The sequence below is a fragment of the Monodon monoceros genome, unplaced genomic scaffold (assembly GCF_005190385.1).
Source record: "Monodon monoceros isolate NGI ecotype Baffin Bay Population unplaced genomic scaffold, NGI_Narwhal_1 Super_Scaffold_13, whole genome shotgun sequence".
Taxonomy (NCBI): domain Eukaryota; kingdom Metazoa; phylum Chordata; class Mammalia; order Artiodactyla; family Monodontidae; genus Monodon; species Monodon monoceros.
The window spans coordinates 60,220,370-60,245,747 of NW_021703769.1; the positions used below are offsets into that span (position 1 = coordinate 60,220,370).

A 25,378-nucleotide genomic window follows, 5' to 3' on the forward strand; every position below is an offset into this window, starting at 1 on the left:
AAAAATAAATCATCACATTGTCATGTTTAGAGCTATGACAGCCACTTCAAGCACAGAAGAGCAGTTATATAACTACTTCTATGTAGTGTATTGTCCGTGTTCTGTATATTTATAGTACATTTCGGCTATGTATTTAATGGCTACACATAAAAATCCAACTGCTACAAATAAAAACCCTGCTTAGAAGTTGTTTATTTGAAAGAATTATAACCTGATGTCAAAAACGTGTCCTGTTTATGTGCAGTACATCTACAATTTTAGATTTCATCTTCTTCCAATCTGGAGTTTAATTCCAGCTACACCTTGAGTGTTTGCTGGAGGAGAGTGTTTTCTTCATCTTACCGTCGTAACTGCCTGATGGACAGGGTCTTTACACGGAGGTGTGACTGAGCTGGCCGTGGGCTCCCAGTGCGTGTGTGAAGAGTCGCGCCCATGGAGCCTTCCACAGCTGCCTCTCCCCTCCGCACCACTTCCTCCTACCCCAGTAACATCTGTCCCTCCCAGTCATTTGCTCCAACTCATTTGAGCTTTGGCACATAAATGTATTATTTTAGAAGGACTACGGGCTCTGAAGTTGGAATCCTGGCTTTTGCGCTAATCTCTCACTTTTGTTTAATCTTTCCAAGCCTTGGTTTTCTCACCTGTAAAATGAGAGTAATACCTGCCCACAGGGAGGTCATTAGGGCAAAGGTAAGGAAAGCATAGAGTAAAAAACTTAGTGCCAGACTGAGTACATAGAAATGTAGTAAATATTCTTGCCTTTTCTTCTTTTCATTTGTCATTTTCATTTTTTTGAATTAGGAAACCAGATCCCTGAGAGGTTAAGTGATTTGCTTCAAACCAAATAGCTGTCCCGTCAGCCACAGCCTTTCTCAGAGCTCCCTCTGAAGGGCCTGTAGTCTCTCACAGTGAACACTCATCTTCCCCACTACTCATCCCTGCCTGCCAGCTTTTGCAGCTGCCCAGGTCAGCCACCTTCAATTCTTTATTCTCCTTTACCTTTCAACGGAGCCAGCCATTAAGCCTTGAAATGTTGTCTCTGAATTAATGCCCCTTTCTGCATTTCCACTATCTTAACTTAGTCTGTCAGCTTTTCAGCATGAGATTTTTTAAATGTTGGCCAAAAAGTTCGTTCGGTTTCTTTTTCTGTTAAGCTGGCTCTAGTAGCGCTTAGTTGTCTTTAACTTCATTTGAAACAATTTTGTTAGATTGTATGTGACGGCTGTCATTATCAGTGTGCATTTAAAAAAAACTTATCAAAATTGGTTTTTGTGTAGCCATTTTAATATTGAAGATGGAAGAAAAACAACGGTTTCGGCATGTTATGCTTTATTATTTCAGGAAGGGTAAAAACGCAGCTGAAACGCAAAAAAAAGATTTGTGCAGTGTATGGAGAAGGTACCGTGACTGATCGAATGTGTCAAAAGTGGTTTGCGAAGTTTTGTACTGGAGATTTGCTGGACAATGCTCCACGGTCGAGTAGACCAGTTGAAGTTGATAGCGATCAAATTGAGTCATTGAGAACGATCAGTGTTATACCACGTGGGAGATAGCTGACATACTCAAAATACCCAAATCAAGCGTTGAAAATCATTTGCACCAGCTTGGTTACGTGAATCGCTTTGATGTTTGGGTTCCACGTAAGTTGAGCAAAAATAACCTTTACTGTATTTCGGCATGCAATTCTCTGCTGAAACGTAATGAAAACGTTCCATTTTTAAAACAAATTGTGACGGGTGATGAAAAGTGGATACTGTACAACGATTTGGAACGGAAGAGATCGTGGGGCAAGCGAAATGAACCACCACCAACCACACCAAAGGCTGATCTTCGTCCAAAGAAGGTGGTGTTGTGTACAGTGGGGTTGGAAGGGAGCCCTCTATTATGAGCTCCTTCCGGAAAACCAAACGATTAATTCCAACAAGTACTGCTCCCGCTTAGACCAACTGAAAGCAGCACTCAACAAAAAGCGCCTGGAATTAGTCAACAGAAAACGCATAATCTTCCATCAAGATAATGTGAGACCGCATGTTTCTTTGATGACCAGGCAAAAACTGTTACAGCTAGGCTGGGAAGTTCTGATTCATCCGCCATATTCACCAGACACTGCACCTTCGGACTTCCATTTATTTCGGTCTTTACAAAATTCTCTTAATGGAAAAAAATTGCAATTCCCTGGAAGACTGTAAAAGGCACCTGGAACAGTTCTTTGCTCAAAAAGATAAAGTTTTGGGAAGATGGATTTATGAAGTTGCCTGAAAAATGGCCGAAGGTAGTGGAACAAAACAGTGAATACGTTGTTCAATAAAGTTCTTGGTGAAAGTGAAAAATGTGTCTTTTATTTTTACTTAAAAACCAAAGGAACTTTTTAGCCAACCCAATAACAGCTTGGACTAATCAGTAACCATATTTTATTTATTAACTTTTTTATTGAGGTATAGTTGGTTTACAATATTAGTTTCAGGTGTACAACATAGTGATTCAAAATATTTATAGATTGTACTCCATTTATAGTTATTATAAAATATTGGCTATATTCCCTATGCTGTACAATATATCCTTCTAATTTATTTTATACAGAGTAGTTTGTACCTTTTAATCCCCTACCCCTATCTTGTCCCTCCCCCTCTTCCTTCTCCCCGCTTGTAACCTGTATCTGTGAGTCTATTTCAGTTTTGTTGTATTCACTTGTTTTATTTTTTAGATTCCACATATAAGTGATAACATACAGCATTTGTCTTTCTCTGTCTGACTTATTTCACTAAACATAATACCCTCCAGGTCCATCCATGTTATTGGAAATGGCATTATTTCATTCTTTTTTGTGGCTGAGTAGTATTCCATTGTGTATATATACCGCATCTTTATCCATTTGTCTGTTGATGGACCCTTAGGTTGCTTCCGTACCGTGGCTATTGTAAATAGTGCCGCTATGAACATTGGGGTGCATGTGTCTTTTCAAATAAGTGTTTTTGTTTTCTTCAGATGTATACCCAGGAGTGGGATTGCTGGATCATATGGTAGCTCTGTTTTTAGTTTTTTGAGGAACCTCCATACTGTTTTCCATAGTGGCTGCACCAATTTACACTCCCACCAACAGTGTAGGAGGGTTCCCTTTTCTCCACATCCTTGCCAACATTGGTTATTCAACATGAGATTTTTATCAGTAACATACCTCTGCCAGAATGATCTTTCTAAAATATAAATCTGATCATATCACTGTTTCTTAACACTTCTTCACAACTGTGCTTTAACTCACTGCACCAACCTTGTCTTCTGCTTCTCCATGTTATGCTCTTTCTACACTGGTCCCATCAGACGTTTTGCTATTGGATGATAGCTGTTCATGCCACTGTACTTTTACTAATGAGAAAAACTTCTGTGTCTGCAAAGTCCTTTTCATCCTGGGAGACTTTCCTAACTTACCCAAATACAATTAGACATTTAATTCTTTTGGTTTCCACAGCACTTTGTACCTACTTCTATTGTGTTGTTTTCACACTTGCTATAATAATTTGGTTCTGACCTCTCTTCTCACTCATTGGGCAAATGATTTGTCCTCTCTATAAAATAAGGGGGTTCCACTAGGTCAGTGATTCTCAGCACTGGCTACACATTAGAATCATTCTTTTCAAGTAAATGTATCAAAATCTATGGAGAGACTCTCCTTTACCCCTACCCATTAGGAATTTTTTTTTTTTAAGTTCTTCAAATGATTATCATATTGTGAGGAGGGTTGAGAAGCACCTACTAGGCATAGATTCTAAGATACCTTTCAGTTAAAATGTTCTGTTATTCTGTGAACTTCCATAGTCTTTGAACATATAAGTGCATTCAAGTAATCAAAACAGGAATTAAATTAGAAAAAATAGGGGAACAAAAATACTTTTCATAATAATAATAGTTAATGAAAACAGTATGTAGTAAAATAATATTTGTGTAGAAACATGTGCTTTTAGAACTCTGATTTTCTGGTTCCATCCTAATTGTTAAGAGTGAATATGGGCAAATTGGATGAAGTGTTCCTTTTTGTGATTGTTTTTTTTCCCCCAGTTATAAAACTGGGAGGAGAAAGTTACTTATACAAAAATGTAAATAGACTTGATCCTGAATTCTTGGTACCATTAAGAAATTTTATTTAGAACACAATACAGAAACAGCTGTATAATATTTAGAAAATACCTTTGCACATACAGTTGACAGGAGTTTTGTTCTTATATTCATAAATAAATTTTGAGCTCTAACATTATATGTTTAACAGATTGCCCCCAGGAGCTTTGAAGGGAGAATTGATAGCATAAAATAATCAATTAAGGTTGATATCACTAATTTACCCAACCCAATGACAAAAAATTCTGTTTCTCAAAAGTGCGTTTGATATAAAATTTTCAATTTGTTTGATCATGGGACTTAATAGTAAATACTCTTCTAATGCAGAAATTACTTTTTGTGTGTGGTCAGCTTTGTCTTTGAAATTCTTGATCCAAGTTTTATCTTGTTTGAATGCAAATAAGTTTTTGCGGGCTGTTAGCCAGATGTTTCCCTAATATTTGTAATTCAGGGGCGCTTTAAGGGCAGGGACAACAGTTTTGCTGTTGCTAAAACATTTTTTGTTTAGTGTATTTGGATATTCTGCCTGTCTGCATTTGGCTGATTATATATTAAACTTCTTAAGTTTGATATTGATATTCTTTGAACTCCTTTATTTTTTAGCATTTCTTTTATATAGCAATGATTATATACTACTTTACTTATTAATGTTTCACACAAATTAGTCATTACAAGCCGTAAGGTACAGTGGAAAGAGATTTGGCTTTGGACTTCACTTGGTTCAAAACAAACGTTAGCACTGATTTGGGAACTACCTTAGCCCAGCATCTTTTTAAACATAAGATCAGGGGCTTCCCTGGTGATGCAGTGGTTGAAAGTCTGTCTGCCGATGCAGGGGACACGGGTTCGTGCCCCAGTCCGGGAAGATCCCACATGCTGCGGAGCGGCTGGGCCCATGAGCCATGGCCGCTGAGCCTGCGCATCCGGAGCCTGTGCTCCGCAACGGGAGAGGCCACAGCAGTGAGAGGCCCGCGTACCACAAAAAAAAATAACATATAAGATCATTATATATATATAAGTCAGTTATATATAAGTCAGTTATCTTGACTCCACTGAGAAAAAAAGATACGAGTGAATCAATAGATGGACAAATGAAAGTGTGATGCCTCTTGTTTTTTCCTGTGTTATTTTCTCTGTCTCTGGTGTAGTATCTGACAATGAAGTGATTTGTTTTTTGAGAGCAGAAGCCATATCCCAGGTTGATCTTATACTAGTGTTGTGCTGTGCTTTGACCTAGCATTGGATAAGTGTCGGATTAGTTTCATTTTGGAATGAAGTTATATTATTGGGACGTGTCAGATATTAACTCCATAGTCATTCATTCTGTCAGTTCTAGACAAATTAATATTTTATCACAGTTTGTATTATTAAAGCTGAATGATTGCTTTACTTTCATAACTAGATTATGATCCAATGAAAGAATTCATTCTAATGCCATTTCTTTAACATCTCAATTAGAGACTGTTGGACAGAAAGTGTTTCTTTATGTTTGATGTTGAATTTCAATTTCAAAACAAAATTATCAAGCATTTAAGTAGATATTAGATGACAGCTTGCAAATTTGGTAGTAGAATTTCAGAATAGAAAGAGTGTATGTACTCCGTTAAAAATGTTCATGACGGCTTCCCTGGTGGCGCAGTGGTTGAGAGTCCGCCTGCCGATGCAGGGGACACGGGTTCGTGCCCCGGTCCGGGAAGATCCCACATGCTGTGGAGCGGGTAGGCCCGTGAGCCATGGCCGCTGAGCCTGCGCGTCCGGAGCCTGTGCTCCGCAATGGGAGAGGCCACAACAGTGAGAGGCCTGCGTACCGCAAAAAAAAAAAAAAAAAAAAAGTTCATGAATATTAAGTTAAAATTTTTGAACACTTTTTCTTTTGCTACATTTTGTAAAGATTTTCTTAGCTTATAATGTTCTTAATTTGGAGGGATGTGTGGGAGTTTGAGGTGAGCATAATGTCAAGGAATAATAGGTTGAAAAAAATTCTTCGATATGAAGTGCAGATAATAGTGCATGAAAATATTTTTAAATTGTATGTCTAAAGGATCTTCCAAATCATTAGCACTAATGTTCAGAGTTTGTACATCTTGCCATTAAAATGGCATTATGGTATTGTATCTTAGAATTAATTTGTTATTAACAGATTTTATTTTATATGAATAAATAATTTGAAATGAAAATTCATAATTTTGAAAAAATCTAGGAGTCATATTTTAATATTTCATAGCAAAATAAGTCATTTTACATGCAAATTCACCTACCTAACACATCCTTTGAGGTCTACTTTGATTGATGTTAATGTAGTCATTCCAGCCTTGCTGGGCATCTTGTTGTGACCTGTCTTTTTCTATTTACGTCTTCATATTTAAAGCATGTCACTTATAGACATACATTTTTAGACTTTGAAAAATCCATTCTGTCAGTCTTTCTTTTAATCATAATGTTTAGTCCATTTACATTTAATATCATTATTGATAAGGTTGGATTTAGGTCTACTATTTTACTATTTGCTTTTGTTTGTCCCATCTCTTTTTTGTTTCTCTATTCCTTCTTTTTAAGTTGAATGAGTATTTTTAGAATTCCTTTTTAGAATTCCTATTGGCTTTTTAGCTAAAACTATGTCTTTTTTTAAATGGTTGTTCTAGGAATTACAACGTACAACCTTAATTTCTCAGTCTTCTTCAAGTTAAAATGGTACAACTTCCTTATAATGTATAGAAGTATTTATAAGAATGTAGTAATACGGTTACCCCTCCCCCATCCTTTATGCTATAATTGTCATATATATTACATCTACATACATTATAAACCCCATAACACGGTGCTATAATTTTTACTTGGAATGGTAATGTTAAAGAAATCAAGAGGAAGAACTAGTCTTTGGTATTTATCTATATGTTTACCATTTCTGATGCTTTTTATTACTGAGACCCAAGTAATATGTGGCATTACTTTCCTTCAGCCTGAAGAAATTCTTTTAGCATTTCTTATAGTGTGTGTCTGCTGGTGACAATTTTGCCTTCATTATTAAAGGTTATCTTTGTTGGATATGGAATTCTGGATGGGCAGTTGTGGAGATTCTAGACTCTGTAAGTTTCCCTCTTAGAGTATTATTTTATTTTAGCAGGCAGTTAACTTTGCTGAACTCACCTTTGCAAACTCTGTCTTTCCAATGGTGAGCAGCCGCTGAGATCTTAGTTCTGTTATTTTTGCTTTAGTAAAAGGAGTTGGGAACCTGTCCTGCATTTGCATAGTTTAGGGGTCAGCCAGAGACTTGGGCAGAGTTTATACACAGAATTTAGAGTCTCCTCCTTTGTGGTTCTCTCCTTTCTGGGAACTATATAAAGAGTCAATAAATAGATCCACATATACATGGTCAGCTGGCTTGCAAACAGAGGTGCAAAGACAAATTAGTGGAGAAAAGATAACCTTTTCAACAAATGGTGTTGGAACAATCAGTTTTTTTATGCAAAAAACAGAAAACTTTGATTCGTATCTCGCAGCAGATACAAAAATTAACTCAAAGTGGATCATAGACTTAAATGTAAAATATTAAACTATAAAATATCTAAAAAAACCCATAGGAGATCATCTCTGTGACCTTGGGTTAATCAAAGATTTCTTAGCTACAACACTAAAAGCATGATCCATAAAAGAAGAAAATTGATAAATTGGACTTCCTCAAATTAAAAACATCTGCTCTTTACAAAACACTATTAAGAGCACAAAAAGGTAAGCCATAGACCGGGCGAAAGTCCAGGCATACCTCAAAGATAATTGCAGGTTTGGTTCCAGACCACTGCAGTAAATCAAATTTCACAATAAAGTGAGTCACACAAATTTTGGGGTTTCCCAGGGCATATAAAAGTGATGTTTACACCATACTGTAGTCCATTACGTGTGCAATAGCATTATGCCTAAAAAACAATTTATGTATCTTAATTAAAAATACTGCTAAAAATTGCTAACCATCATCTGAGTCTTCAGTGAGTTGTAATCTTTTTGCTGGTGGAGGGTCTTGCCTCGGTGTTCACGGCTGCTGACTGATCAGGATAGGGGTGGCTGTGGCAATTTCTTAAAATAAGACAACAATGAAGTTTGCTGCATCAAATTACTCTTCCTTTCATGAACAATTTCTCTATAGCACACATTGCTGTTTGATAACATTTTACTCAGGAAAACTTTCAAAATTGGATTCAGTCCTCTCAAATCCTGCCACTGCTTTACCAATTAAGTTTATGTAAATTAAATATTTTGTTGTGATTTCAACAATTTTCACAGCATCGTCACCAGGATTAAATTCCATCTCAAGAAACCATTCAAAAGAAGCAACTCCTTTATCATGAGATTGCAGCAATTCAGTCACATCTTCAGGCTCCACTTCCAATTCTAGTTCTCTTGCTCTTTGCACCACATCTGCAGTTACTTCTTCTGCTGAAGTCTTGAACCCCTCAAAGTCATCTAAGAGTGTTGGAATCAACTTCTTCCACATTCCTCTTAATGTTGATACTTTGACTTCTTCTCATGAATCGCAAATGTTCTTAATGGCATCTAGAATGGTGAATCCTTTCCAGGAGGTTTTTGATTTACTTTTTGTCCAGATCCATTGAAAGAATCACTATGTATGGCAGCTATAGACTTACAACATGTTATTTCTTAAATAGTAAGACTTGAAAGTTGAAATTACTTCTTGATCCATGGGCTGCAGAATGGATGTTGTGTTAGCAGGCATGAAAACAACATGAATCTTATTGTAAATCTCCATGAGAGCTCTGAGGTGACCCAGGTACCCTGTCAATGAGCAGTAATATTTTGAAAGGAATCTTTTTCTCAGCAGTAGGTCTCAACAGTGGGCTTAAAATATTCAATAAACCGTGTTGTAAATAGATTACTATCATCTAGGCCGTTTTGTTCCATTTATAGGGCACAGGCAGAGTAGATTTAGCATCATTCTTAAGGGCCCTAGGATTTTCAGAGTAGTGAATGAGCACGGGCTTCAACTTAAAGTCACCAGCTGCATTAGTCCCTAACAAGAGAGTCAGCCTGTCCTTTGAAGCTTTGAAGCCAGGAGTTTGACTTATTCTCTCTGGCTATGAAAGTCTCTAGCTATGAAAGTATCCTCCCAATATAAGGCTGTTTTGTCTACACTGAAAATCTGTTATTCATTGTAGCCACTTTCATTAATTATCTTAGCTAGATCTTCTGGATAACTTGCTACAGCTTCTACATCAGCACTTGCTGCTTCACCTTGCACTTTTATGTTGTGGAGATGGCTTCTTTCCGTAAATCTCATGAACCAACCTCTGCTAGCATCAAACTTTTCTTCTGCAGCCTCCTTACCTCTAATAGCCTTCATAGAATTGAAGAGAGCTAGGGCCTTGCTCTGGGTTAGTCTCTGACTTAAAGAAATGTTGTGACTGGTTTGATCTTCTATCCAGACCACTAAAACTTTTTCCATATCAGCAATAAGGCTGTTTTGCTTTCTTATCATTCATGTGCTCACTGGAGTAGCATTTTTAATTTCCTTCAAGAGCTCTTCCTTTGCTTTCTCAACTAAGCTAACTTTGGCTAAGAGGCCTCACTTTCAGCCTGTCTCGGCTTTCGGCCTTCCTCACTAAGCTTGATCATATCTAGCTTTTGATTTGAAGTGAGAGACATGTGACTCTTCCTTTCACTTGTAGGGTTAGGAGCCATCGTAGGGTTATTAATTCGCCTAATTTCAATATTGTTCTGTCCTAGGGAATAGGGAGGCCCAAGGAGAAGGAGACAGGCAATGGCCGGTTGGTGGAGCAGTCAGAACACGCAACATTTATCAATGAAGTTGGTTATCTTATATGGGCGTGGTTTATGGCACCCCCAAACAGTTACAACAGTAACATCAAAGATCACTGATCATAGGTCACCATAACAAATTTAATAATGATGAAAAAGTTTGAAATGTTTCAAGAATTATGCAGAGCCAAGAAATGAGCATATGCTATTGGAAAAATGGTGCTGATAGCCTTGAACAATGCAGGGTTGCCTCAACCTTCCATTTTTAAAAAATGCAGTATCTGCGAAGTGCAATAAAGTGAAGCACAATAAAACAAGGTATGCCTATGTTTACAAATCACACATCTGATAAAGAACTTTTGTCCAGAATATGTAAGGAACTCTCGAAACAATAATAAGAAAATAAACCACCTATTTAAAAAAATCAACAAAATATTTGATCAGATATTAACCGAAGAAGATATACAAATGGCAAATAAGCACATTAAAACATGCTCAACATCGTTAGGGAAATGCAAATTAAAACCACGAGGTATCGGGACTTCCCTGGTGGCGCAGTGGTTAGGAATCCGCCTGCCAATGCAGGGGACACGGGTTCGAGCCCTGGTCCGGGAAGATCCCACATGCTGCAGAGCAGCTAAGCCCGTGTGCCACAACTACTGAGCCTGCATGCCATAACTACTGAAGCCCGTGCGCCTAGACCCCATGCTCTGCAATAAAGAGAAGCCACTGCGATGAGAGGCTGGCGCACCGCAACAAGGAGTAGCCCCCACTCACCGCAACTAGAGAAAGCCTGTGTGCAGCAACGAGGACCCAATGCAGCCCTAAATAAATAAATAAATACATACATACATACATACATACATAAAACCATGAGATATCACTACACACCCATTAAAATAACTAAAATTTTAAAAATTGACCATAATCAAATGTTGGCAAGGATGTAGAACAAGTAGAATTCTGATTCCCTGCTGGTAGGAAAGCACAAGGGCACAGCCATTTTAGAGGATAGTTTGTTAGTTTCTTTAAAATTTATGCATGCAGCTGCCAAACAATCCAACCACTTGCCTCCTAGGTATTTACCCAAGAGAAGTGGAAGCATACATACATATAAATACTCATACAAGAATGTTCATAGCATCTTTATATGTAATAGTCAAAAGCTGAAAACAACTCAAATATCCATCAATAGGTGAATGGATGAACACACTGTGATGTGGGATGCTGCTAAGCAGGTAGCCTATCAGATGCTTTGCCGTTGCATAATACGGACCACCATCCTTTTAGCTTTCAGCTTTCCATAACAGTTTTCTTATTGCCTACTGCTCATCCCCACATAAGCCAATGTCACATATTTAGGGTTTTTATTGTGTCTTTGGTACTTCTGTTACTAATTTCTGTATCAGTCAGAATGGGCCAGGTTATGCTGTGATAGTAAACAACCCCAAATCTCAGTGGCTTAAAATAAAGTTTTGTCTCTTTGTTGTGAACTGTATGTCCATTGTGGGTTGGCTGAAAGTTTTGTTCTCTGTTCTCACTTTGAGACCGAGGCTGACAGAGGATTCATTATCTGAAACATTGCTGGTTGCTGGGAATGTTGACTTTGTGTAAAGTTGTTTGATTTGTAGGAGTTGAGATAGATTTTTCAAACCAGACTGCTTTTTTATTTTCATCAGCATTAGTTGACTTTTGTCTCATTTTAGGATGCATTAAAATCTTGAAGTAATGACACCGATAACTATAACTTTCTTTGATCCATAGTATAAAAAGTTATACAAAATACCTTTCAACTTTTATTTATCTAGTAAGCACTTTTTTAGATGGGAGGTATATTCCTGTGTGTTAGACGAGGAACCTGAATGCAGAGAGGGTAAACGAATGGCAGTTGCCACATAGCAGTGAAACTGAACTAGAACCCAGGGTTCCCATTTTAATACCTTCGTGCAGATCAGAGAAAAATAAAAGTACCATCTATTTACACATTCTTTATTTTGACAGTCTCTTCAACAGGCCACATTTAAGAGGCGTCTCGTACCCTCTGCTGCCGGTGGCTGGGACACGATGGATCACACAGGGGCAGTGGACACCGAGGATGAGTTGGGACCTTTAGCCCATCTTGCTCCAAGTCCTCAAAGTGAAGCCGTTGCCCACGAATTCCAGGAACTCTCCTTGCAGTCCAGTCAGCACTTGCCCCCTCTGAACGAAAGGAAGAATGGTGAGTTCAGCGTATGTGGTGGGAGCTTACCTCTTTGTGAGCTAAACGTATCCCTTTTTGGTAGTAACTTTTTGGTCCGTTCCATTGGGCAGCCTGTCACGAAGGAGAGAACCTCAGGGGGTGCTGGCTGGTTTTGAGGAACAAGCAGAGTTTCACTTTCTATCCAATTCTTTCATTATTTCCCCAATAAGTAGCAAAGTTATCTTTGGAAATAAGCTTTAGGTTCAACCATTTTAGCACAAGCAGAGGATTTCATGCTAGCATGGTACTGGAAAGCAGCTTCCTATGTTGACTCCAGGGAAAATAGATGGTGGATTTGACTAGATTCTCCTGCCATGTTCCCCGTCTCCAATGTGTTGCACCTTAATTTCAGAATTGGCAAAATTTGAGCTATCTTAATGATCACTAAGAAAGGAAGAATTTCTTGTTTGAGTATTTTTTGTATTAATGAGTATAGGATATGGCCATATTCTCAGTCTTCGGCTGGCTCATACTTGTATACAAAATGAATATCTTCTGTTCATTTGTTATCTATTCAGGAAATTCTCCTGATTAATCAGAAGCATCCCAGAGTCTCCAGAAAACAGTACTGTCAGTTTTTAACAAAAATGAGTAGAGATAGGCGATATACGTCTGTTTTTAATACTTAAAACATAAAAACTAACAAAGTATTAAAATTTACAAACACACCAAGCATACATATTACAGGGAAAGAATTAAGAATTTCAACTGGATTTCCCATGCTTTCCACAGTTCTGATGAGTCTTACAATCCCAAATGTGTTTTTTTAATTTCAGTTTTAAAAGCCAGAAGAAATAAAACTTTCCCTGTAGAGCACTTCCTTACGTATCTTGTTACTTATCTTCTAAGTGTTTCTAAGGGTTTCTTAGAACCTTCTAAGTGTTCTAAGTGTTTCCTGATCCTTTTCAAATAGTGGCCTTATCTTATTCAGGAAAATGGATTGAAGACTTATGCTGCTATTCTCAGTTCTTCAGTGCATGTCTTTGGGGTGTACTTGTTCTCCCTTCCAACAAGATATCTGATAACTTGTGTCTGATGCTTGTTGGGCACAACCCTTGTCCAGTGCGATTGGTATAAAGCAACATCTTGCTCGGAGCTGTCAAAGCCTTCAGGAGGCTGTGTTTGGCTGGTGATGGCTTTAGAACCTTCCATCAGTTAGGAGCCTAGCTTTGTCTTAGGCAGTGGCTGAGAGAGTATAACCACGTTAACTGAAAAATGACTAAATTGGTCAAATTTACACAGTATACTTGGACCAGTATAATATTCAAATTATTTCCCTCAAAAAAAAAAAAAGACCAAAATAAGAGTTGAACTGGTATAAAATTGCAGTAATATACAGTTGCTCAAGAAAATGGTCCTATGTAGCAGAGGAGGGACGTGTAAGGGGAAAGTTTATGCTTTGTGGTAGTTTTACTTGATATAGCTTGCCACATTCTCTTGCAAGAATGTTCTTTTGAATATATATGCCTGAACATAAGGTAAGCCCAAATATGAGGTAGTCCTCCCCTTATAAACTTTTAGAGGGAGGTAGATGAATGGTAAAAGTTAGAATTTATTAATTTAGTTACATGTATGTAATTAAAACCACATATTATGAAGCAGTGCAATAAAATAAAAGGATTGCTTTATCCACACTCATATTTCATAAAATTATCTTGCCCAAACTCTGCCTGTGTATCTGTGTGGTGTTTTTATCATCAGTAGAAAACCTCTGCATCATCCAGCTAGCACTAAAATCCAGGGCGTATCTTCATTTCTGTCTGTCTTGTTTAAGTTACAGCAGTTTTTAGATGCATGCACGATCTGACACTGAAGATTTTATGTCTAAACCACAAGTACCATTCACAAAACAGTGGGGCTGTTTTTGGTTTTTTGTGTGTCTTACAGTGTGGTAGTCATCATCACTCATGTTTGATTTGTGATTGGTCGTAACATTTTATGAGGCTATAATTTCTGTTATAGAATTTAATCACTTTTTTTTTTTTTGAATAGGTAATACACTTATCTGGCTTGAAATGTAGGGGGTACAAATGGGTACACAGTGAAAAGTAGGTCACCCTCCCAGTCTTCTCCCTCAGCTACCCAGTTACTTCTCCAGAATTAACTACTCTTACTTGTGTCCTTTCTGAGAGAACAGTATTTGACTACTTTTTTAGTTTAATTTTCTTTTTGAATTTTTGAATTTTATTTAATTTATTTTTTTATACAGCAGGTTCTTATTAGTTATCTATTTTATACATATTAGTGTATATATGTCAATCCCACTCTCCCAATTCATCCCACCACCACCATCCCCCCTCCACTTCCCCCCTTGGTGTCCATACGTTTCTTCTCTACATCTGTGTCTCTATTTCTGACCTGCAAACCAGTTCATCTGTACCATTTTTCTAGGTTCCATATATATGCGTTAATATATATTTATTTTTCTCTTTCTGACTTGCTTCACTCTGTATGATGGCCTCTAGATCCTTCCACGTCTCTACAAATGACCCAATTTCGTTCCTTTTTATGGCTGAGTAATATTCCATTGTATATATGTACCACATCTTCTTTATCCATTCATCTGTTGATGGGCATTTAGGTTGCTTCCATGACCTGGTTATTGTAAATAGTGCTGCATTGAACATTGGAGTGCATGTGTCTTTTTGAATTATGGTTTTCTCTGGGTATATGCCCAGTAGTGGGATTGCTGGATCATATGATAATTCTATTTTTAGTTTTTGGGGTTTTTTGGGTTTTTTTTGTGGTACGTGGGCCTCTCACTGTCGTGGCCTCTCCCCTTGCAGTGCACAGGCTCTGGACGCGCAGGCTCAGCGGCCATGGCTCACGGGCCTAGCCGCTCCACGGCATGTGGGATCTTCCCAGACCGGGGCATGAACCCGTGTCCCCTGCATTGGCAGGCGGACTCTCAACCACTGCGCCACCAGGGAAGCCCTATTTTTAGTTTTTTAAGGAAATCCTATACTGTTAACCTTATGGGAGTTCCCTTGTATGTTGTTTGTCGTTTTTCCCTTGTTGCTTTCAATAATTTGTCTTTAATTTTTGTCAGTTTGATTACTATGTATCTCAGCGTGTTTCTCCTTGGGTTTATCCTGCCTGGGACTCTCTGTGCTTCCTGGACTTGGGTGGCTATTTCCTTTCCCATGTTAAGGAAGTTTTCGACTCTGATCTCTTCAAATATTTTCTTGGGTCCTTTCTCTCTCTCTTCTCCTTCTGGGACCCCTATAATGCAAATGTTGTTGCGTTTAATGTTGTCCCAGAGGTCTCTTAGGCTGTCTTCATTTTTTTTCATTCTTTTTTCTTTATTCTGTTCTGCAGCCGTGAATTCCACCATTCTGTCTTCCAGGTCACTTATCCGTTCTTCTGCCTCAGTTATTCTGTTATTGATTCCTTCTAGTGCATTTTTCATTTCACTTATTGTATTGTTCATCTCTGTTTGTTCTTTAATTCTTCTAGGTGTTTGTTCTTTAATTCTTCTAGGTCTTTGTTAAACATTTCTTGCATCTTCTCGATCTTTGCCTCCGTTCTATTTCCGAGGTCCTGGATCATCTTCACTATCATTATTCTGAATTCTTTTTCTGGAAGGTTGCCTATCTCCACTTCATTTAGTTGTTTTTCTGTGGTTTTATCTTGTTCCTTCATCTGGTGCAAAGTCCTCTGCCTTTTCATTTTGTCTGTCTGTCTGTGAAGTGGTTTTCCTTCCACAGCCTGCAGAATTGTAGTTCTTCTTGCTTCTGCTATCTGCCCTCTTGAGTACTTTTTTAAAAGCAGTGTTTCAAAATCTTCTTTGTAACAATATCCAACACTTTAAATTTTAAGGTTACTATCTGGGAATAATTAATGTGTTGGTTCTTTTCTTCTTTCTTTTTTCCCCCCTTGTTTCTCTTAAGACGTTTCTATAAACATCCTAAAACTAGCTTCGAGTGAGGTTGATTTTTAAGCTAATGCGTTTTCCTCAAGTACCTTTTTGTTCAGTATTAAGTAAATGAAAGAGAATCTCATGATACGAGATACTGTGTGAGGACTCAAATATGAGACAGTCTCCTCTTTTCTAATTAGTGACTTCAGGAAGTTAAAAGCCTTACCTTATATTCAGGCATATTACACTTTAGTTTCAGGCTTATGATATGTTAGCCTAATTTGTGTATACGTTCCAAGGAGTAAATGGAATTGTACAGCTATCAGAAATCCAGGTTTTTGATACAGGAATGTGAGCGGAGTAGAAAGAACCACATCAAGCCATCTATAGATGGAAGAACCATAACTTTCTTACCTTAGTGATTTTTTAATGTTTATTCTTCATCTTTTCAGGTCTTCTTAATGCCATGTTTAAATCATATCATGTACAAAAAGTAGATGTTAGCTTCAAAATTAACACAAAGTACTGTTTAGATATTATGAAATAATTGAACATAGATAGTTTCTTGGTGATTGTGTTTTATTGTTGTTGCTAAGCCTTTGAATTTCACATCTCAGAATTACTTTCTTTGGGGAAGGAAATGAAGATATTTCAATTTGGGATTGGTGTATAAAAGGAGTATATCACCAAATAGTTTATAATTAAACTTTACAAGGAAAATGAAGTTGATATTTAAGTACAGTAACAATTCTAGGATCTTCCCTTATTTTTGGTTAATACTTCTATTGGCAGTGGTAGTGGAGTGACAGAATATTCCCACTACTGGAGTAAGTATGAAAGATGTTTAGTAAAGATAAGCTAGGGCTTTCCTTTTACCCCTGAACGTGGCCAAAATATTTCTATAGTTAGTGGCACCTCAATAGTAAGGCAACCATTTAGGCAATGGACTCTTCCCAACAAGATAGTCCTTCATAAAGGAAAGTGGGTGTACTTTTACTAAATAATGTACCTTTACTAAAACAATGCATACACAGGAAAATTGAGCTTTGTTTTGACATTTTATGCACGTAACAGATCCATTTTCATGCTTCAACGTTAACGTTTTCATTATTAGCACCGGGAATAAAAGGGAAATCCGTCAAAGGGAGAGTTAGTCCTTTTATTGTTTAAAAAGGAAAAGCTCAGGTGCTATAAGGTGAATATAACTTTATAAAAGCAGGCAAAGGCAAAGTAGATGGAAACAACATACCTGAAAGAGCTACAGCTCTTTCTGCCCATACTTAGATGAGACCATGAGGAAGAAACTTTTCATTCATGAGGTCATTTGCAAGACTGATAATTAAGTATGCTGGTTGGCGAACTTAAGCTTTTAGGTCATTGCCAGCATTATCACAGAGTAAGCCAATAAGTTGACATAGATTCTCTCTTTATGAAACAGTTCGGTATTTTAATACTTTTTTGCACATCTCTGAAGATGAGGCTCAGTCATGTTAACATGGCCACGGACATACCACAGTCTAGCTGTTAGTAGTATCGTGTAGGTGGAAAATGAGTATCTGCCACCTTTCTCTTCCTGTATTAGCAGGCTTTTTGAAGCTATATGTATTGTGAAATAGTCAGTGTGTTTTAGGCCTCCATAAAGAGGAGAGACTTGTTATTCATATTTTAAACTTCGATATCATTGGTTACTGCACTTGTTAGGTTTTTGAGCTTATAGTCCCATCTTGAAAACTTTTTTAAAGATTTTCCATCTGTTAAATGGGTCACTGAACAGTTTTAGACTTCTCTTGTTCTGTTCCAGGTGACCACTTACTAGAGGGAAAATAATGTATTCCAAAGTTTGTTGCACACAAGGGAATCAAGGTGGCTCTTTGCATTGGATTCAGTACAGGTATTAATATATTGGCAAACAGTCAGATGAACTTTGCCTAGCCATGGAGCCCAGCCAAAGGAAACTGCTCGCCTTGTACCATAGAAAATAAATTGTATGTGTTTGCAGCTGGTCTTTTTTTTGGGTTTTACTTTGAAAACATTTACCCGCACCTCATTAACCTGTTAGACTTACTGTCAGTCCAGGTGCTGGGAATGGTACAAAGGTGTTGAGCATTTGTCTTGAGTAAAACCCTGTTCCTTAGAATGTGCACGAGCTAATATGGACTAATAGAGGTTGGTGAGGGAAAGAGAGGATAGTTGTATTTTTCTCTGGAGCAAACAGCCAGACATGAAATTCTCATAGTGTCATAAATGGGAAGGAAATAAATAGATGCTAAATAGCCAAGACGTGGAACTGTGGGATTCTTGCTTTCCCTTTCTGTAACTGAACGTAATAGAAATGAATACTTTTATGTAAAATTGCCTTGTCATTGGCTTTATTATTAATGTATTTAGTTTCTTGAATATTTAAAATAATTCTCAAGGATATTAATAAACATTCTGATACATTTAGACAGTTTCTTTTCCTGCTCTCAGGAGTTACTGAGGAGTGCTTAGACTGAGAAGAGAAATATATACTCCTTGACTAATTTTCCTTAGTTTCTAATACATTTTTTAAATTAGACTTTAGGACTTATACTAAACACAATTAAAAGTTTAAAGTTAGCTATGAATTTCCTGGCAGCTGCAAATGAATTTCTTGATTAGTTGTGCCAACTCTCATACTTTTTGTTGTGACAGCTTCTTGAACCCTTCAAAATGAAAAGGAAGCCATATAAGTAGCTTAAGGGTGAGGTACTCTCTTTCACAGTGGTCTCTATAAAGTCTCCTATTAAATAGCATGTTTTGTTCCACAGTGTAAATAAGCACCTGTAACCCTGTCCACCTTCTTTTTTCTACTATCGGTTTCTTATTTCGATAGTTTTGCTGTTACTGAGAATTTCATTTACTCAGTGCATTGCTGGACACACCCAGGCAGTGTGTATGTGGACAGAGGGTAGGCGGGGGCTGGACATGAACTCACAGCCTCTTGCGTTTGTAGCCGGCAGTGTCAGAACACTAACTTAGGAGTGCTTTAGCTTTTGCTGAGGAGGTGTGTGAAGCTTATAACAGTTTCAGAAGTGCATCAGCAAGACCATAGGCCCCAGTTACAGCACCCTTGAAGCCTCATTTTGAGTTATTCATCCAGTCTTTAAATTGTGTACTCTTGCAAAAATGCCCTTGGAGCGTCAGCAATTAACATTTACTTAAAGTAAGGTTTAGGACATAATAGTAATTAGCAGTTTAATCCAGCATGAGCCCTCATCATCTTAAACTTACAAAAATGTTTACCTAAAATTTTTACAAGACTTTTTGAGAGTTACTAGAGTCATAGAAATACTTTTTTTTTTTTTTGTATAGATTGATGTGATTTTCATAAAACTAGAGACCACCATGTGATGTATATTTGGCACTGGACCAGTGAATAAACTGAAACTAATTTATTAAGAAACAGTCTTTCCTGTTCCTCAGCAATTTTTAAAATAACATATGTGGTATAAATGCTTAGTTAGTAAATATTACTCAACTATAACCCCTTAGCTACTTAGGCCCTTCAAGGCTATTTGGAATTGAATAGTTAGTTTATAATCAGACCTTGTGCTTGTTCGGGAGACTTTGTAAAATTAAGTCAGGGCTCTTCTTACGTCTGCCTCTAACCCAACCACAGTGACCTCTTCTAGCTACAAAGGAAGAGAAAGGGTTGTTATGGGACACCTGCTCTCTGCCATAACTCTAAAAAAACCTGATAAATACACAGAGTGTATTGAAAAAAAAGTGACCCATGATTTTTTCTTTGTTATTTTAAGACATCAGTGATAAAGTACTATTGTGACAGAAAGCAGAAGGACAGATATGTTGGAGTTACAAATGAACTGGAATTTTCTCTTTGGTTTATAGTTAATAATCGCCCAAACTAATTAGCAAATATCATACCGAATGTTTTTCTAACCCCTTTAAATTAATCCATACTGCTGGCTACCCTCACCTGCTGCCCTCACTATTATTAACAGGAAGTATAGTCTTTTGGGAGTCAGGACTCCAGTCTCCTCTGCTGACTCAGTCTGTGAGCATGGGTAAGTCTCGAGCTCTCTGTGTCACAGTTATGCCCATTGTAATATCCGTATGGTAGCTTTCAGCCCATGTGTCTTTCTCTGGCTGCCCTTTCTCATTACATCATGTGTTCTTATAGCTAGCTCATTATCACTTTTGCCTTGTACTGTTCATTGGGCAGCAGAAACAGAAAGAATGGAAGATAACTTCCATCTCAGTTAACGGATGGAATTTTCCATAGATATGAATTAATGTCGCTGTTTAATACGTTCCTCACAGATGTATTATTAAACATACATGCCAGCTCTCTCAATTAGTCAGACTTCCCCCTCATATTTAAAAGTGAAAAGAAATTGACTCAATTTGTGTTACCCTCAAAAAAATATATCTAACTTAGAATACGCAATATCTTTCTGTTCCTGGTTTTCAAGGGTTGGCAGGTATGTGTTAACATTTTTATAACAGGATCAGACTCAGTAAAAAGACGCTATTGTAACTTTTTTTTTTAATCCCAAATTATTCATGTCCTTTTCTGGTTGTTTATGTTGTTTTCATTAAGAAAATGCTAATAGTTGGGTATCTGTTTCACCAACTTAAATTTTTGATGTGTGACCTCTATGTTTAGTAAAGATAGAACAAGAAAAGCAAAAAGTCTGATTCACAACTTGCCTTTGGTTCTTTTGGTTAAGTTTAAAAACTGACAGATGTTAGAATTTGTCAGCACTCTCTGCAGATTTTGGAGATGCTCTTGGACAATTGCTGTTCCCGACATCGAAGTTAAGAAGTGTATCGATTAGAGTTCTTGATCAGACAGCCATCATGTACTATATAAAAGAAAAGTTTACCATATCAGAATGCTCAGCTTTCCCAAAGTTTTAAAAGAAATCAGTATTTCAAGAGTGGAAATGGGTTTACTTTTTATTATTAGAAAGCATTTATTGAATGATCATTGTGTCTCTTACCCTAACTAATTCTTAGATCTTATACCTCTAGTACAGTGTTGGCAGTTCAAAATGTAAGATATTCTCATAAAATTGTTGCATGCATAGATCTTTGAAAGTAATTCTCTCAAGTAAAGAAAATTAATTTAGAGATGGTTCTCCCAGATAACTGGGAGGAAGAAGAACCTAATTGTAAAGAAAGTGAGTGCAGAGACAAGCCTAGAACCTGCTCCGTGACACTAGACGTGTGGTGTGAGGCCACACAAGCCTGTGTCTGTCATCTGTAAATACGGGTCATGCTAGATGTACCTCCTAGGTTATTGGGAGGCTTAAGTGAAATAAAGCACTGATGGTAACTACATGTACATGACACAGCGTAAGTACTCAGTACATGCCATAGGCACCCAGCACTGCATGCTTGATGTAAAATACCATGAAATAGGCGGTGGTTAAGTATGCACAGTGGTTAAGGGCACCAACTCTGGAGGCGTCCCATCTGGCTCTACTATTTCTAGTTATGTGAACTTAGACAAATTAGTCGTCCTCTCTTTGCCTCAGTTTCCTCCTCTGCAAAATGCGGATCATATAGTACCTGCTTCATGGGGGTTGTTGTGAGGATTAAATGAGTTCATATAAGTATTTAGAACAATGTGGGCATATAATTAGCACTTTATAATTATTTGTTATATATATTTTGAAAATTCAATATTTAAATTAATACTTAGAGAATATAGTTTTTCAGGGTTCCATCGTGGTGTTTTATACCTTAATGTTTCTTTCAGTAGTCCCAGTAATTTTTGCCCCCATTTCCACAAGTATTTCTTTTTAAAAACGTCAAAATGACATGCAGTTTTTTAATGTCTCGCCATGGACCTACATAACATTTGAAGAGCACTTACCCTATGGGAGCTGAGAGGGCAAATGTAGTAGGCACGGATTTCCCATGAGTTTGTCTCTCTTGTTGGTACTGCCAGTTCCCACAATCCTAGCATTCCCTGGGCATCAGTCAGTGTCTACAAGGAATGATTTTCAAATATTAAAGCATGTGAAAAGACAAACAGGCCAAAACTCAGAGCTCTCTAGGGACTATGACCTCCAAAACAGACTCTGTTCTGACATTTTCACAGGCCGCTTGAAGGAATTCCAGCAGGGTCATTCCATTTGGTAAACCCCTAAACAAACCCTCTGTCATCAAGGACTGATTTATAGATTTTTCTCTTTATGTACTTGTTCTGAAGAGATTAAGATAGTAGATATGGTTGCTGAGACTCTTCTAAGGCATCTGATGTATATGATAAGTACTATACAGAAGACTTTTGGTATTTTGAAGTAATAAAACTGTTATTTGTTATGTTTAAAGAGACTTCTTGCTCTGAGTCGTCTTTTAGATTTTTTTCTTTTTCATTTTGATTCCAGGAAATCTATGCCCTAATCACATCTCTAAACTAAAATTCTTTCATTTCTGAACTCAATTATTTAACAAATTCATTAAAATCAGAAACGACCTTTTAAAAAACAAATATACATATTAAAATATGTACATGCATATGATGACTTGTTTCACAGTGACCTTTGGAATGTGTGAAAACAGAAACAGATCTAGTGTTGTAGAATATTCTGTGATATCTTGCTGTGATGGCAGTTGTTCATATGATGCTTTAAGGTTATGGGGTGGGGGGGCAGATCTATAAATTGATTTTCAATTAATCTGAATTCTCAAAATATTTTGTATATTATTATACATTTCTTTAAAAAAAGAATATAATGTTAAAAATAAATGAGAAGGGCAGAACCCAAGAGATTTGAAGGCTGGACAACTTAAGGAAATGGGTAATTAGGGTTATTTGGTTTATAGTTGGCCTTAAATGCTGTATAGCCTCATGGTTATCCCAGTCTGAAGTCTGAGTGGCATGTATGAAATTCCAGGGATGAGCAGCATTCCACATTTGAAGGATCATATTGGGGGATTTTGTATGGTTTGTTTCCTTCTGTGCATGTTTCTTTTCAGTGAGTTAATCCTTTGGATGAATGTACAAAGTTTTAACTATTAAATAAAAGAATTGTACACAGTCAAAAATTTCTTATGATTTTGATATCTGATTCTGTCATAGGATTGTAATATGTTTTGAACAAATTTTAAAATGGAACACAGGAAGTGAATTAATATATGATCTCAACCAAGCCTCTTAAAATTACTAGTAAAAAGAAAACTTATTTTATCACATTTTAGTAACCTGTCACAAACCCAGGATGTTTAAGAGGTATCCTTAGTGGGAATTCCCTGATGGTCCAGTGGTTAGGAATCTGCGCGTCCACTGCAGGGGGCCCAGGTTCGATCCCTGGTTGGGGAACTAAGATCCCGCAAGCCACATGGTGTGGCCAAAAAAAAAAAAAAGAGGTCTTCTTAGTAAAATGGAATAGAAAGTTGCTTAGTAATTGATCATGAATAGTTATTGAATGTACTAAAGAATTTTGTGGCTCTTGATTGAGGTATAAAATATATACGATGAAAAAGATATATATGGTTATATTATCATTTTTCTCAAGCCACGAATTAAAAAGTGATATTTTAACTAGATATGCTCTTAGGAGAAAGTAGTACTTTTCTAATACATTTTTCAAACGTAGATTTTTTGATCGCTCACTATTTCTGTGAAATAGTCTCTTTTTCAAAGAAAGGGAATTTGGTTAAATAACTTGCTAATAAAGTAGTGAAATCTCTAGTTGTGTAATTGTGTGCTTGTTTTGTTTATTTCTGCATAGAAGTGGAGAAGCTGCTTGCTTGACTGCCTTCTCCACCCTCAACAGAAACAAATGCATACACCTTCAGAAATTTGAAGATTTTATTTGGACACCCAAGTATTTTAATTTGGAGGATTTTCCAAATAAAGGAATTTAAATTTACTCCCATCAGATCAAATTAGGATTTAAAAAATTGAAATTTAAAGAAATCCAAGAACTTAGTCCTAAACTCTGAATTTCAGAGTCCAGGGGCTTTAGACAATACTTTGGTTTTTGTTTTTATCACCTGTTACAGTGAAACTATTTAAAGTATACTCTCTCATAAAAATGTCTTACATTTCTTAAATGACAATGAAATTTTATATACCATTGATAGTGGAATGTTATGTAAATTCAGTTAGGTCCAGTTGGTTTATAAGGTTGTTCAAGTCTTGTATAACCCTTACTGGCTTTTTTTTTTTAACTTGTTTTATCAACTACTCAGAGAGATAGCTCCTGTTGTGGATTTGTTTGTTTCTCCTTTCAGTATTGTTTTTGCTTCATGTATTTTGAGCCTCTCTTATGCGTTCTTGATGAATTGATCCCTTTACATTATGAAATGTCCTTCCATTCTTGGTAATGACCCACTCCTAAAGTCTACTGTGTTGATATTAATATAGCCCCTCTAAGTTTCTTACGTTTAGCATTGCATGATATAGTCTTCCCCAGCTTTTACCTTTAACCCATCTGTACCTTTATATTAAAAGTACATTTCTCATGGACAGCATAGAGCTGGATTTTTCTTGTTTTACTCTAGTCTGACAATCTCTGTCTTTCAGCTGCGATGTTTAGATCATTTACATTTAAGGTAATTATTGATATGTCTGGTATATTAGTTACCTACTGCTGTGTAACAAATTACTTCATACCTTAGCAGCTTAACACAGGATGCATTTATCATCTGACAGTTTCTGTGGATCAGGAATTCAGGAGCAACTTAACTTGGTACCTCTGCCTCACAAGCCTGCAAGGCTCAGGTTTCATTTGAAGGTTCAACTGAGGAATGATCCACCTCTAACCTTAGTTAAATTGTTCTTGGCAAGATTCAGTACTTTGAGGGCTGTTGGACTGAGGGCCTCAGTTACTTGCTGGCTGTTGGCTGGAGGCTGCCCTCAGTTCCTTGCCACGTGGGCCCCTCCAACATGGCAGCTTACTTTATCAAAGGCAGTAAGAGAGAAGAATGCTAGCAAGACAAAATTTTTGCAACATTTCCTTAACGTTGTCCTATTCTATTGATTAGAAGCAAATTACTCAAGGGGAGAGAATTATTCAAGGCCATAAACATCAGAAGGCTGGGATCACTGGGGAATGTCTTAGAGGCTACCTACCACAGTTGAGTTTAAATCTATCATTTTGTTGTATGTCATGTTTGTCCATTTTGTCCTCTGTTCCTTTATTTCTCTCTTCTTGCCTGTTTCGTTTTTTTTGTTTTTCTTTTTTTTTAGTATTTCATTATTGTTTTTATATCTCATTAGCTATGCTTCTTTTTTTTCTGGTGTTTACTGATCTTTTCTAATGCAAGTGTAATATGCTGCTAATGCTGTCCAATAAAATGTTTATCTTAGATATTTTTAGCTCTTTTTGCATTGTCCATTTCTCTTTTCATTATATTTATGTTTTCCTTTAAATACTTGCACATAGTTATAATAGGTGTTA

General features: G+C 37.0%; 1 protein-coding gene across 6 annotated transcripts in view; it reads left to right on the forward strand.

The window, feature by feature from the left end:
• The window catches only part of MRTFB (myocardin related transcription factor B), a 198,051-nt gene that overhangs the window by 56,186 nt on the left and 116,487 nt on the right, over positions 1 to 25,378 (forward strand). For 5 of the 6 annotated variants that reach the window (XM_029219705.1, XM_029219702.1, XM_029219707.1 and 2 more), the window contains one exon: positions 11,881 to 12,097. In XM_029219705.1, coding sequence (XP_029075538.1) covers positions 11,944 to 12,097 — 154 coding nt within the window. In that variant the 5' untranslated portion in view covers positions 11,881 to 11,943. Of the gene's footprint in view, positions 1 to 912; positions 967 to 11,880; positions 12,098 to 25,378 lie in introns of those variants that run through there. The other variant, XM_029219710.1, reaches the window with a different exon arrangement.